The following is a 15,827-nucleotide window of genomic DNA, read 5'->3' as shown; positions in this document are numbered from 1 at the left end:
TACTGACTCCCAAAGGGGAAGAGTGTTGGGAACACGTAAGGGAAAGAACTTTCTCTCCCAAGAGATGGGGGATGCCAGAATTTATGAGGGAACTCAGGCTGCGGGCAATGTCTGGCATGAGAGGACAAGGAACCTGGTTCTGGAAGAGACAATTTTGCCAGCCTCTTTACATCAGTGGTGCCAACCCTGAGGCTATCCTAACTTGAGGTTTCCTCAGAAAGGCAGTCCTGGAGGCCCAGGAACCTCAACAAATAAATATCCATGACTAGATATGCTGTCCCAGAGTCTGAAACCTAAGAGAGGAACCATTATGCCTCTGGAGTTCCTTTTAACAATTTGCCTTCTCTTAGTTTAATGGTTCTCAAGCTTCAGAGCATCAGAATCACCTGGAGGACTCGTTAAAGCACAGAGTACTGGACCTCCACCCCGAGTTTGTGATTTAGTAGGTCTGGGGATGAAGGCTGAGAATTTGCTCTTCTGACAAGTTACCTGGTGGTGCTGATGCAGGTGGTCCAGGGATTAGAGTTGAGGACAACGGCTTTAGTTTATTAGCAAAGCTACTTTTGAAAATTCCTAAACTGACCTAGCTGTGACAAGGTAAGTACAGAAAATGCGAAGGACTTGCCCACCGGCCAGAGCAGCAGGAGTGGGCTGGGGGTGCAGACTTAGTGCCCAGCTAGACAAGTGACTGTGGCGGGTGAGCCCATACGGGCGGGAGAAGATAGAAGTCACAGCCAGAAGAGACTAGCTGTTCCTGGATAGGAACGAGGGGAAGCAGAAGGCCCAGAGTGAGCTGGGCAGGGGAGCCAGACTGGCCGCAGAGACAGAGATCTGGCGAGGGCAGAAGTCAAATGGGGTTGAGCTCTTGTCAAAAGCTGCAGGCACCTGGCTCGGCTACAGGGAAAGAACTAGGGGAGCGAGGAGGCAAGGAGCCAGGAGTGAGCTCCTGGGAGGTGACCTGCGACAGAATCTGGCGATCACATTTCAGCTGCAACTCACTGTCTCCAAAGCCTCTTTCTGCCTCCCCCTGTGGTTCTGCCCTCCAGCCCTGAAGTGCCCAGGAGCTGTCCTCTGACGGTAGTGAGGTGAAGTCCTTGCAGCAAGAGAACTGGGGACAGTGCTAAATGCTGTTTCTTCCCCTTAGTGGTGGGTCCCACAGTGACAGGCAGGGACAGGGCTGGGGAGCTCACAGTTGGGAGGTTTGACCTCTGATTCTCCAACCCCTAGGCTGCGTTTCTCCTTCACAGGAAACTGACTCGGCGGCAGTGTGTGCAGTGCAGAGAAAGGCCTTCGCGGCTGCAGCAGTGCGCTAGTGGCTGGGTGCCTGGCTGCTCACACTGCTCCTCATGGAATTAGGGCAGCTTGGCTAGCAGGCTCCTGCCCCTTCGGACCAAGAAAGGGAGCATCTCTCTGTAAGACTGCATGCCATCACTCCGTTCAGCTTCAGGAGCAAAACTGTGCCCATAGGCTCTTCCTGGACCCTGGCCTTCAAGTGCTACCCACCTAGCCTGAGCCAAGTTCCTGTGTTCCATTTTGTGCCCTTCATCCTGTTTCTTGTACATGTCTGTACAGCTAGAGAAGGATTTATTGAGTGCATACCAGACGGCAGGCCCTGTGCTGGGAATACAGATATGCGTCAAAGAAATCTCGACCCACATGGAAATAACAGCATAGTCCGGGAGACCCATGTATAGATATAGTTACAGCCTGGTAGGATAAATGCTGTTTCTTAAACATAGAACTCATGCCCTCTCATGGCCTTTGTATTTGCTGTTCCTTCTGTCTAGAATGTTCTTCCCCAGATCTTTGTATGGCTCATTCTCTCACCTCATTCAGCTCACTCCTGAGAAAGGCCTTCACTGACCTTCCTACGGAAAATGCAGCCCTCACAATTCTGAGTCCATTTACCCTATGCAATATTTCTTTATAGTATCTCTAACCACCGCATGCTGTTTATTTTTCTATCTATCTATCTATCTATCTATCTATTGGTCAGCCTCCCATACTAGATTGCAAGCTCTCCAAGTGAGAGCAGGGCCTTGTCACTGCTGAATTTTCCATTCGTAGAGCTATACCTAATAGGTACTCAATGTATCTTTCTCTTTTGTTCCCTCCTTAGAAAGGAGTGCCCAGGTGAACTTTTCCGAGCCTTTCCAGGGACATTGGAATGGAGGATGAAGCCTGTCTGCTCGGGGAAGCACATTTCCAAGCCTACCTTCCCAAGCTTTCTACAGTCCTCAAGGTCCCCTCAGTTCAGACTGAGCAGGTCCTAGCTCCCCACCAATAACTATAACTTACTGAGCATTAAGTATGTACTGGGCACTTCAAATATGTTATTTAATCCTCACGATGCTCTGCAAAGTCAGCATGATTTCTCTTTTTTTTACCGAATATGAAACAGGCTCAAGGAGAGTGACTTGCTCAAAATCACAGGTTGCAAGGTGTCCGGGGGGTTCTCTAGGAAAAGTCTACCAGGTTCCACAGTCTACCCATGTTTCTGCCACGGTCATGCAGGCCTTTCCCATGTTTCCACCACATTCCCATTCCAGCCCTTTCCTTCACAGTGGACAACTGGGCCTGGTCTGGCCTGGCTGCTCCTCCAAGGCCAGCGTAGGGAGCTGCTTCAGATACCCGCAGGATGGAGAGCGGGCTGATCTGTCTCCAGGGCCAGAGCTGCCCTTCCCGTGGCCTCCCCACCGGCCTGGCTGCGGGATGCCCAGTGGTCCATTCCAAGGCCTGCAGCGATCGCGCACGCTGGAGGAAAAAGGATGGGGGAAGGAAGGAGAGGCGCCTTCCAAGGACCCGCAGGACCTAGGGGGGAGCACTCTCTGTCAGTCACTCCCTCCGGGACCTAACACACCCTCCCCGCTCCGGCCGGCGGCAGCGCGCAGGCGCGGGCGCTCCTCGCCCCCTCCCTGCTGCGGGCCGCCCTTTCACCCTGGCAACCGCGGCGCGACGGCGGCGCGCGCGGGCTGGGCGCGGACGGGGCGGGGCCGGGCGGCGCCGGTGCGGGCTGGGGCTGGGGCGGCGGCGGCCGGCAGGACCTGCGGCCGCGGGGAGCGGTCTTGGCGTGTCCCATCCCCTCCGTCTCCTCCCACGGTTCTGCGACGCGCTCTCGGGCCCAGCGGCCTTAGCCTCTGGCCATGGACTCGCAGAAAGTAAGCGGGGCCAGGGGGCCGGGGCCACCCAGGCCCGGCGGAGGGTGGGCGGGGCGCCCGGCCGGGTGGGCGGGGGGCGCGCGGGGCGGTGGCGGCGGCGGTGGTGGTGGAAGGCGAGGTCCCCCGGCCCCGGCGGGAGCGCAGCGGCGCCCGCAGGACTGCGGGGACCACGCCCGGTGACCCAGGCTGGCCTCTGCCGCGCACCTGGTCCGGCGCTCTGGCTCCTGAGGGCAGATAGGAGCCGTCCCATATTTTCGGCAGTCCTTTTCTGCAGCGCTCCAGGCCTCCTTTGGTTCTTGCATCCTCCCAGCGTGCTAGCGAGGGTTTATCCCTCCCCAGCAGATGAGGGACGCGAGGCACACGGGGTCTCCGTGCTGATACTCTTGCCTCCACCCAGTCGTTCTCCTCTTGCCACAATACGTGCTTCTGTAGAACCCAGCCTCCCTAGTACCGCCCCCCGCCCCCTCGTGACTAGTTCTTAAGCAGGTCCCAGTGTTGAGTGTCGGTTGAATTGAGGGAAAAGACCGCCGGTTGTCGGGGCAGCGGTCCCACCCTCTTCGATCAGTTCACTGTTGCTGGTCCGTTACCTTAGCGGCTGTTGTGGCATGTTTTATACTTTATGAACAAGTTAAGGAGAGGATATACAGAACTAGCCGTTTCAATTAAGAAAAAAATAGAGGACGTAGTCAATGTTTTGAATACAATTAGAAGTGAGTTACTAATGTTCAGTCATAATCCGTATGTAGAAATCGACTACCCTGTTCTCTTTGTTAGATTATGGTAATTGAAATATAGTACTGTATAGGAAAGAAACACGAGGGTTATTAATAATGGAGCAGGGGAAAACAAGGGCATATCCAAGAGGCCATTCTTTTCTATTATTAGATAGAAAGCCCTGGAAAGACTTATTAGAATAATGTTTTCTGTAATTTTGCCTGGATTAACCTCCTTGAGGAGCCCTGGGGGCATGAGAGAATAGTGTAAAGATGTGCTAAGCCTTGACTATTATAGTATTTAGCAAAAGTGCACGTGATTTCATTGTATGTGTGCATCTTGAAACTGATTGGGTATACTCAATTTTTATTTCCATGACTATTGGGAGCAGGGCTGTGGTTAATGGCTTATGGGGTTGGTGGGCTGGATAACAGTAAGACACTTAAAAAATTACATTTTGTGTGTTTTGAATATATGTTTAAAACATGTCTTCCTAAATTTGTAAAACATTTTACAGCTTATTTAACTTTTTAGGTAAAAATCATAAGATATCTGAGTGGACCTTCGTTCAGGGCAGAGACTTCAAGTCAAGACTTGGTTTCCATACTGCTATTTACTAGCTCTGTGATATGGCGCAGATCACTTAACTGTGATTAATCTGTTTCCTCATCTATGCAGTGGAAGTAAGACTGTTTTATATAGGGTTGTTGTCAAAGTCAGGTAAAATAATTCATTATGAAAACTTATGCAGCATTTTAAAGTTTTCAAAAAGAATAAGTGCTAAAATACTCTGTGCGCTGTAAAATGTAATTGAAAAAAGTATTTTAATATAGATTATCTTGTTTTGCCAGGGTGTGCATTGTCCCTCACTTTAATGAGGACTCAAGTTTGGAGGTTGTGACTCCTGCAAGTCATACCAGTGGCCATAAGGCTAAGATCTGAACTTATTTGGTCTTATTCTAAATGATACATTCGAGTCCCTACACCTACCGTGTGCAGTTTCCCTAGAGGTAGCAAGAAATTAGGTGTTCTTTCCTATTGATACTAATGTATCTTAATTTGTGATAACTTTGAGAATCAACTTTTCAATATTAGAAAATCTGTTGAATTTTGTTGGTGGTATCAAATAATATTTCTAATAAAAAAGCGTTTTGTTTTATAGCTTAAAACGAGTATCTGGTGTTAATGCTTATGACCAATTTAGTGCTCTGAATTTGAGCGTCCTTTTCTCATAAATTACTGCAGAATCAATTATATACCTCAACTAATAAGGAACTAAACGGGATATTTATTTCTCTTTAAATAAGACAGTAAGTTGTATACCTGTGGCATGATTTTTCTTTCCTGCTACATAATGTTACAATGACAATAGTAGCAGGGATGGTACCTTAGTCAGTGTAAGGAAAATGGTTAGGTACTGCAAGTGGCAAAGGATGACATGGCTTGAATATGTACCTGTTTGTAAAGCATTGGGATTTGGACTTTAAATTACTAAGAGGATAGTTCTGGAACCTCGTCTCCAGTCCTGTTTATGAGCTGAAAGAACTTGGATAATTTGCTGTGTCTCTCTATTTCCTTGTCTATAAAACAGAGATAATAATTGTACTTAATCTCAAAGGGTTATCGTGAGGATTGTGTTAATTTTTAAAAATCACTTGGTGCCTAGCACACGTAAGTACTGTTAGCTGTTGTTATTAATTTCATAACCCCGACTTCAAAATAACTGTTTTTGTTGATAATTTGTGTAACTATTTTTCTAATCCAGTCTAGCCATTTTTTACCTTTGTCCTTACATTTTAAAGTATGTATTCTGTTTTTACCTTTTTAATAAATGATTTCAAATGGTGATGCCAAAGGAGAGTTGTTAAATCCTAATTGAAAGAGGATTGAAAGTTCTGACTCATGCAATCTGACAATGGAGGTTAAGTTAGCTGGACAGTCTTACAGAAGCTTGATGGTGGCTAGTCAGCAAGTGGATTAGCTTGACCAGCTGCTTTTTTGTCTGTGAAAATAACTTGGACTTCAGTGTTGTGTTAGCAACAGATGCTCTGTTTGAGCAGAGGAAGAAAACATCATTGCCTTGGGTATGTAAGGCGTCCTGTTGGATACAGAAGACCACAGTATTATGTTCTAGAAATAAACAGAGGGAGTTTGTTTATATGGAGTTTCTGGGTCGCTTTTGTGGGCAGGATGTGTTATGGATAGGTGGCTTTGTTTGATACCCAGACCTTTTGATTATGTCCTTAAGTGGTTTTAAGATAAAATCTCAAAGGTTTCTTTACCTGATGAAATGTGTATATTCAAAGAAACCATTGAAACAAATAAGACATTTACATCTTTCTGGAATCTTGGCACTTAGAATTTGATGGAGTTAAATTTTTTGTGCAGGAGATCATTCACATTCAGAGGGGTTGCGTTTCTAGGAAAGATACATGCTGTAGGAATAATAACGTGGAGAGAGAGGGGGAAGGGATCCCAGAGGAAGGATGTCACGGAGAGCATATGTTGTCAGTTGTTTCCTTTTCCCCACTTTTTCCTGCTTTTCTTTATTTTTTACTTGGAAAGGGGTAGTGGTAGTCAAGTGAGGCTTGACTGGACGAGACTGGACACACCTAGATTGGGGAGATGGAACTGAGTAGGGGAGTATTAAAGCGTGACAACCAGCAGCAAATAGTATGTCTACATTGGTTTCCTTATTTCGGTTTTCTCCTCTACCCAGGGGTTTGCTATCCTTTGCCTTCATCTCATACCCTACCAGTTCAAAGACCTCCAGACACCCAACCAACTGTCTCATGTTCCAAAAGTACTCATTCTTCTCAGTAAAAAAAATATTGTTTCCTCAGGAAAGGAAAGAGAAATGAAGTTTGAGTCCTGTTCTGCCTCCAAGATTGTGTTAGACTGCTTTAAACTCTCACAGTAGCTTATTCCTGTTGCACAGGTATGGCAAATGAAACTCAGAGAGGTTAAGTGACTTTCTCAGAGTCACACAGCTAGCAAATGGTAGTCTGCATTCAAACCAGGTCTTTCTTCACAGCCTAAGTTTTTTTCATTATCACCCTTCTGGCCTGAATCCTTTGCCTTTAAATGGTGGTATATAAAGATAATTAAAACTTAAGATGTTAACAGGAATAAACACCCAGTTTTTTTTTAAAGAAGCTAGTTAAGTCTAGTGAAAATAATTGGTAGAAAATATAGAATATGATTTGGGTAAAACCCTGGAATTTAGTCGCTTGCTGCCCCAAATCAAGTCGTTATTTTTCTGTAGTATATATATCTCCCCTCTCTCCAGCTCTTTTTCTTTTTTGAGGGGGAGTCTTAGCTTTCTAAAGTAGAGCTGTGGGGGCTGGCGCCTTGGCCAAGTGGTTAAGTTCGTGCGCTCTGCTTTGGCGGCCTGGGGTGTTGCTGGTTCGGATCCTGGGCGCGGGCATGGCACCGCTCATCAGGCCATGCTGAGGCGGCATCCCACATGCCACAACTAAAAGGGCCTACAACTAAAAATGTGCAGCTATATACCGGGGGGTTTTGGGGAGAAAAAGGAAAAATAAAATCTTTAGAGCTGTGAACAGGAAAGTATAAGTGGGGTTTCATACATCCCAGCCAAGCACCAGCGCAGTCATTCACATGGAATGGATCCAGGTAATCTGGAATGTACAAGGCATGAGATGCCCTCTTCAAAGGACCATACTGACCTAATCATGATCACTGTATTTAAATACAGATACTTCATTTTTTACTTTTGAAAATTTTTTGATGTATATTGCCAAGTTGCCCTTCAGAAGGCATTTGTGTCATTTTGTACTGCTGCTAGCAGTCCCTGAGAGTACCCCCATCTCCACTCCCCCTCCCTTAATTAGATGGTGGGACCTCTGGTTTCCTTGGCTAAATACAAGCTTCTTATACTTCAGTGGATGGAACAGCAAGTTCAAAGGTCCCTGAACGTGGATAAGCCTTCTTCAGCCTCTGACATGCTGTTTCCTCAGATCCTAGATGGGAGGATACCTTGTCTTCTGCCCTCATATCTTACACCTGGGCTCAGGGTTGAAAGGCAATTATTCCCCACCAGGTCTTTCATTGGATTTTTTTTCTGTGGTTCACCTTGGTTGCATCTGTATACGGGTGGCATTCCTAACCGTTTCACTGTTAGAGAGGGCGTAGCTTTCTACCAGTTAGCTGTTTCTGCTTGTATTCCTCAACTCTGCAACAATGTTTCGTTCTCCTTTTCCAGCTTCTTGCATCACATGTGAGCACAGTACTCTTGTTTGTGTTGCCGTAGCTATGATCAACTGGTAAGATTCTGGTTGTCTAGTTTATTAGCTAGACAGAGCTTTTGGATTTCAACTCTTGTTACCTAATTCAAAGGAGAGGTCTGTGGTCTGGATTGATGCGGGTGGCAAGCTTCCTGGTGGCTTTAGGGTATTTTCCAGGAACATTGTCGGCTGGTTTCATTGATCTCTTTGCTCTGGTTGTAGGAACCCTGTGATTGTTCTGTCAAGTCCCCAGCAGTGTATGCAGCCTAGGGCAGTGTGAAAGGACAGGCTCTGGAGGCAGCTTCCTGAGTTTAAATTGCAACTGCCGCTTGATAGCTGTGTGACCCAGAAAGGTTCCTAACTTCTCTAACCTTACCTTTCTTCACCGGTAAAATACAAAGACAAATACTACTCTTAAAAAATCTATTGTGGTGATTGAAAAGATATTAACAGCTTAGTACAATGCCTAGAAAGTGCTTAATGAATACTAACTGAAAAGGCTGTAATAATACTCTGACTCCCTTAAATTGTAGATTCATTAGTGATATGTGCAGTGATTCTAGATTTGCGTATCTCAAATGTCTGGAAAACTAATGTAGCATTTGAATCAGAAATCTTCTCCTGGTCTGAGTAGACACTGGTGGGAAACCCTTATGTCAGAGTGTTTCTTTAGTTATGACCACTTGGTTATTGGTGCCCTCGGATTCAGAGTAGCATATAAACTTGGGGTTAATGGCTTTCTGCCACTGGTTATAAGAGCAGGAAGTTTCTGCATCACAATTTTGCACTGGATAGTTTCCAGTTAAGTAGCCCAAGTTGGCAGAGTTTTTTGTTGGATAGAGCAGAATTAAGACACATTTAAATTGGTCGTCTTAACGTATGTTAAGCTAAAACCAGTAGAACCATACCATTTCAAATGGTGAAAGTCATCATGTTCTCACACTTAGGAGATGATATGCCTGTAGTAAGAATGGCTCTTTCTGTAGCCCTTCTGTCTGACAGGGTGGTACGTGTTACCACCTGTTGATCAGTTCCGGTTTTTTTCAATCTTGAAGTAAAATCATAGTCCTTTTGGTGCCCTTGGATGTTCTGACCTCCTTTTCGTGAACCGCTGATCTTTCAGGTAGTACAGTGTAATAGTTAAGAGCACAGACTCACGAGTCAGACTGCCTTAATTTGAATCCTGGCTCTGCCACATATTAGCTCTGAGATCCTGGGCAAGCTTCTTAACCTCTCTATACCTCAGCTTCTGCATTGGGAAAACGGGGATAATTATAGTATCCTACCTCATAGGATTCTTGAGAGGATTAGATGAATTAATAAATGTGAAGAGCTTAAGATAGGGCTTGACCCTTAAAAGTATAAAAGGGTTATTATTATTTTGTTCAAAGTCTGTTGATTTTGCTTTTATATCACATAATTTATCATGACTATAAGCATAACTTTAAGCTGTGCTCCTTTGAAGAGGGTACCTCATGCCTTGTATATCCCAGATTACTTTGATCCATTCCATGGGAATGATTGCAGTCATCCTTGGCTGGGGTGTATAAAACAATTCTTCTTGTTAGAATAGCAGTTACTTTAGCCTGATTTCATAGTCGAGTAATTGAGAGGCTTAATCCTGAAACAGTAGGTTTTTCTGAGGTCCTAGTAACTGTTGTGCATGACCAAGGGTTAATGGCTGACATTGCCTGTGCACACTTCCTCTGAACACCTGTTTGCTATATATTTTACTGTGATCCAGCAGAATTTTGTCAAAGCATATCTTTGGACCTATATCATCTAGAACTTTTAGTCTTGGCCACCTTAAGTCTTGTAAAATACAATTATCTGATGTAGATAAGCTTCAAATAATTTATATGGCCTTATCTGTCTATGTCTGTCTATCACTTTATCCATCAGTGTTTGGAAGGTAATGGGAAACTTGAGATCTGAGATGAAATCTGAGACCCTTTCAGGTTGATAGAATCTCACGGAGCAGATGAAAGTTGTCTTTGCCCTCCTTCACCGTCAGGTTTTGATAATAAAAGAAATGAGGCAAATATATATCACAATGGACTTATTCTATAACAATACATTTTGTATATGTTTTAGAACAGTGGTTACAGGTAGAGGAACTGATAAATGTGAGAAGCAAGGCATATAAGAGAAACTTAGAGCAGGCTGCTGCAGCTGGAATACAGCAAGAGAGAGGAAGTCTGTGTGAATTGAAGCAGGGGAAGTAGGCAATGAGAAGATCATTCAGGATCTTACAGATTATGAAAGGTCATGTTAACAGGTAGTGTTAAAAGATTTTCAATTTTATCTAAGGACCAGTGTGAAGCCGTTGAAGATTAGTAAGCAGGAAGAGTGATGCTATCATATCCCCGAGCTGCAGTGTAGAGAACTAATTATTGGAGAGAGAGAATGGATCAGAGGCCAGTTAAGAAGTTTTGCAAGAGCATAAATTGAGATATGCTATTGACTTGTACTAAGACAGTGGTAGTGATTGTAGCACTATTTAGGGGTAAAATCTACAGAACTTGATGACTGCATGCAGAACAAAAATGAGGAGAGGATATGATGATGGCCTAGGTTTCTGGTTTTGCAGCTGCTGGTGCCATTTGCAAAGAGAGAACACTGGCTTGGGTTTAGAGGGGGACATCATGATGTGTTGAGTTTTGGAGTGCTTGTGAGACATGTAGTTGGGGATTTCAGGTGAGCGGTTGGGTTAAATGGTCTGGAGCTCAGAGGAGAGCCACTGTATCTAATGGTGCTGTTTGTGTGCAGCTTATATCACATTCATTGAGATTTTTAGCTTTGCGTTTCCTCTTCATCTTTATCAATTACTTATGTCTTCCTTATAGCAGCTATTGATTTGGAGGCCCTGCCGGGGTAGAGTGGGGTAGAAAATTTAATGCATTATGTTATCTTTTAATTCTTTTCTGCCTCTTTCTCTAAGTTTCAGAATACAGAGTATATAGATTACCTGCGCTGGCATGTTGCCTACCGTATTTAGAAAACACTTTTAAAAAATTCTGCTGAATTTCGTACCTATTCAACCAGCCTCCCCTTGCATACCTCCTGTGTTAGGCTCACACTATCCCTGAAGACACCTCTTCCCTGACTCCCACCACCTAGAGAAGACTTTAGCCTTATGTCACATACACAAGCTAGGTTGAAGTTTCAGAACTCAGCTCATATAATCCTAATCCTTTAGTTTTTATAAGTTTTGGTGTTGGTGGTAGTTTGTCTTAAATATTTTGGTCCCTTGTAATTTGTTTTCCAGTTCTATGGAGCTCCAAGCTCCTTAGTTCTTTCTGTCTTCATGCCATTTCCACCCTGGATCTAGCCAGTCCATGTCCTTGTGAGGTCCAGAATTCTTGAAGCCCTAGTCCCCTTCATGATTTACTTCTCAGCCCTCCCTGATGACCCCCCCCATTGTAGTAGCATACTCCATGTGAGCCCTTGATTACACTCTTTTGCAATTGCTTATCCTCTCCACAACAACAGAGTAAAGGGCAAGTGGCTTCAGAGCTTCTGGAGTCCTTGTCTCAGCAGCCTGCCTTTGGGACACTTTCAGGATACTGCCCTTTTTTTGTTCTAAGCTGAGAATAGCTTAGGGTAGAAGCAGCACTTTATCTGCATTAGCTACCAAGGTCATATTGGTTACTTTGGGTTCTGACAGTTACTCGTCTGGATGATTGCTCTTCTGCAGCCATGTTTACTGATGCATTTGGTAGCTGTGAAAATATAGGTGACCTAAATTCTGAGGCTCCACAGCCCTCTGCAGCTGGTTTGTCCATCCTTCCAGCATCTCAGTGGTGCTTGTTACAGCAAAGGCTCTGAAGCTCTCCTCCCCTAGGGATTGGAGTAGCACCTCCCTGGGAATCTCCCTCAGCCTTCAGTCTTTGTTACTTTGGCAGTAAGGAAGGCTGCCTTTCTTAGGACATGGAGCCTTTATCTAGGTGTTCCGTGATGGACCCTCATGCTTTACTAGAACTCCCAGGTAAATTAAAAGTGTGAGCCATAGAGTATTCTCTCTTCAAAGAATGAAGTGATCTTTCCCAGAAATAGTCTATCAGCCTTTAAAGACCTTTCCTTCCCAACCACTTTCTGGGGGAGTATAGTACTTTTAAAGCCTTAGGTAATTCATGTAGAATACCGTTCCCCCAAAAGCTTTAACACAGAGATTGTGGGGTTTCTTTTCAGAAGTATTGCTGTTAATACTTCTTGGGCCAATACAAGTTGAGAAGAGTCACTTTTCATTCTCTGGTGATAGCAGAATTTTGAATGAATTAAGGGGGAATGGTAAAGGCAAGATTAACTGTAATCTAAGGGTATTATATCTTGGAGGTATAGAACAGTACCATTCACAAAGGATGGCATTATCCTGATGATTCTTTGAGTTTGTATGACTTACACGTCAGCTGTCCTCAGGTGCAGTCTTGTTTTTGTCACATGTCAACCTTGGCATGGACGTTTGTACTCTGTGTGATCCCCAGAGAGTCTTTTCTAACTGAAAACAATAAGCAGTGTAGGTTTTACGGGAGAGAAGATTGTATTTCTCCCTTTGTTATAAGTATTAGGGGGATCCCAAAGGAGTGCTGCTTATGCTCCGATTTTTTTTCCTTTTGAGAGGTGGTGATATTATAATATTACCTTTCCATTTCTAGTGGTAATATTTACATAAATAAAAACTGAGAAATTGGTGAAATTCTGGTAAAGAAACTTGATTGTAACATTCTAAGATTGTATCCACATATAGCTATTATATTTCAAGAATCTGGCATAACATAAGCACATATAGAAATTCTGGTATTCCAAGAAGAATTTCAGAAAGCTTTTAGGTTGTTATTAATTGCAAATTAAGCAGATCAATATAGAGTGTTTGCCCTATCACCACTTTTTGAAATATATTGACTATTTGGATGGTATAGGCTTCTAAGGTTGTGTTGTCCAGTATGGTAGCTTCTAGCCACATGTGGTTATTGAGCAGTGGAAATGTGACCAATTTGAATTGAGATGTGCTATAAGTGTAAAAGGCACATTAGATTTTGAAGACTTAGTACCAAAAAGAAAGGAAAGAAGGAGAGAAGGAAGGGACTCAGTAATTGCTAAATATTGATTACATGTTGAAATGATAATATTTTGCAACAGTTGGGTTAAGTAAAATATTAAAATTAATTTTATCTGTTTCTTTTACTTTTTTTTTTTTTGAGGAAGATTAGCCCTCAGCTAACATCTGCTAACAATCCTCCTCTTTTTTGCTGAGGAAGACTGGCCCTGAGCTAACATCCTTGCCTATCTTCCTCTATTTTGTATGTGGGATGCCTACTACAGCATGGCTTGCCAAGCGGTGCCATGTCCACACCTGGGATCTGAACTGGCGAACCCTGGGATGCCGAAGTGGAACGTGCACACTTAACCGCTGTGTCACTGGGCCGGCCCCCTAGCAAACCACATTTGAAAAAGAATATATAATTTATTGTATGAGTATTTTATATGACGGGCAAATTGGTTAGATTTAGAGACAGTATTCTAAAGTGGTAAAGACAGACTGAGCATCATATTTATCTTACTAGCAGGGTCAACTTGGGGCAACTGGTTGAATCTCCATTTTCTTATCTGTACAATAAGGATGTAACTCTGCCATTAGGAAGGATGGATGGGGAGGCAGGTACAGTCCATTAACCAGAAAGAGCCCAGTCTGAATTGAAGCTTACTATATGCAGTCTGAGGATTGTGCAGAACCGTTTTTTTTTTTTTTTTTGAGGAAGTTTAGCCCTGAGCTAACTACTGCCAGTCCTCATCTTTTTTTGCTGAGGAATCCTGGCCCTGAGCTAACATCGTGCCCATCTTCCTCTACTTTATACGTGGGACGCCTACCACAGCATGGCATGCCAAGCGGTGCCATGTCCACACCGGGGATCCGAACCGGCAAACCCCAGGCTGCTGAGAAGCAGAACGTGGGAACTTAACCGCTGCGCCACCGGGCCAGCCCCCGTGCAGAACCGTTTTTAACTGTTCCATTGTGTAGTTTTTACATATACATAGAGCCTTCTTGGATGAATACTCGGAAGACTCAAGTCCTCTGGCCTCCTTTTCTCCATCTCTGTACTACCATACCAGTCTTGTGCCCCCCTTCCCCCAAGTCCTGGCTCCGTTCTGCCGTTCTCTTGGTCATCTTTGTATTCATATGTTGGTGCATCTGTTTCTGGGAGAACTACCGACAGGATAAGCGGCTAACTCTTGGTGTCAGTCTTCTCTCATAGCATAACTTTATTGTGGTGCTATACTAACGTGCCACCGGCAGTGAAGGTGGGAAGAAATAGTGCAGGTAAGTGAATACAGTGGAGAGCCCTAGGCAGCCCCAAGGATGGTGATGACACCTGCTTATCTCCAGGGATTGTTGTGAGAATTAAATAGGACTGTTGTAATTATTTTTAATGTTTAACTGCAATAATGCTTTATGAACATTTATATAAAAAGTGTTACCTTTTTATCAGATTATTTCCTGAGCTCTTTATATATAGCCTTTTATCAATATCTGATTTTATTTTGAGGAGAACCTTTATCACACAAAATTAGAATATTTATTCTTGAGGTGCTTACAGAAACAAGGCTTGTGCTTTTGGGGAAGTTAAAAGGTAAAGTACTTAAATTTCCTTTTTACTGAGAATGGAAGTATCTTGTTTGAATTTCCTTGTTACTACCCATGAAGATTTATTAAACAGCTAGACCTGTGCTGCCCAAAATGACAGCACTTCCACGTGTGGTCATAAAAAATGAAATTAATTAAAGTAAAAAATAATAAATTAGTTCCTCAGTTGCTCTGTCCACATTTCAAGAGCTCATTGACTTCATGTGGCTAGTGACACCATATTGGACAGCACATATATAGGACATTTCCATCATAGTAGAAAATTTTATTGGGCAGCACTGAACTAGAGAGTATGAGGAAATGAAATAACCATTTTACTTAAATAGGAAGCATTATCAAAAAGTCTGAGGTATTTGCTACTAAAATTCCTTGCTTTGTTGTGGTTCTATAGCATCTGTAAATATTGCAATGCGTGTTGTAATTTTAGCTACAAATTTATCTTTCATATTTCTAAAATGTGTTTCATTTTCATAAATGAATAAAATGTGAAATTTCAGTGTCTCTCTGCTTTTATTCCTCATATCCCGAGGCTGTGTTAGAGGCTTCCTTTTGTTTTTGTTTTTGCAAGCTTTAAAGATTTAGTTCTCTTCCTTTGCCATGGCCTTATGACCTAAAATAATACTGTTGATATTAAACAATATTTGATCATCTTCAGTGTGAAAGGTATGATGATGATTAAGTTGTACTAAGAATAAAAGATTTTAAAACAGTGCAAATACGTGTTCCATCTTTTGTAATTATAGGCCTTTGGAAATTTTGAACAATGGGAAGCTTTCCATTGCTCCTATTTATTATATAATAGACTCTTACATAAAGGGTTTGCTTAGAGAATTGTTGTGAAATTACAATTCTCTTTTATTAAAATATTGTAATATTTAATTTTTTTTTTAATCCTAGGAAGCTCTGCAAAGGATCATTTCAACTTTGGCAAGTAAAAATGATGAAATTCAGAACTTTATTGATACACTAAATCAAACACTAAAAGGAGTTCAGGTATGAATCTTTTTAAAGTTTGTGTAAATTTGTCACAAAAAATGATTGTTGGGTCAAATCAGAAGTATAAAT

The 15,827-nt window shown here is 43.2% G+C and overlaps 1 protein-coding gene across 3 annotated transcripts in view; it reads left to right on the top strand.

Moving 5' to 3' along the window:
* The first annotated feature begins 2,989 nt into the window (after window positions 1–2,989).
* Window positions 2,990–15,827, top strand: part of FSD1L (fibronectin type III and SPRY domain containing 1 like) — a 61,832-nt gene continuing 48,994 nt past the window's right edge. For all 3 annotated transcript variants that reach the window (XM_070519089.1, XM_070519088.1, XM_044779103.2), the window contains exons 1-2: window positions 2,990–3,158; window positions 15,660–15,755. In XM_070519089.1, the coding sequence (XP_070375190.1) occupies window positions 3,144–3,158; window positions 15,660–15,755 (111 nt within the window). In that variant the 5' untranslated portion in view covers window positions 2,990–3,143. The remainder of the gene's footprint in view (window positions 3,159–15,659; window positions 15,756–15,827) is intronic.

Source organism: Equus asinus, chromosome 10 (assembly GCF_041296235.1).
Source record: "Equus asinus isolate D_3611 breed Donkey chromosome 10, EquAss-T2T_v2, whole genome shotgun sequence".
In the NCBI taxonomy this organism is placed as follows: Eukaryota; Metazoa; Chordata; class Mammalia; order Perissodactyla; family Equidae; genus Equus; species Equus asinus.
This window is presented reverse-complemented; position numbering and strand designations above follow the sequence as displayed.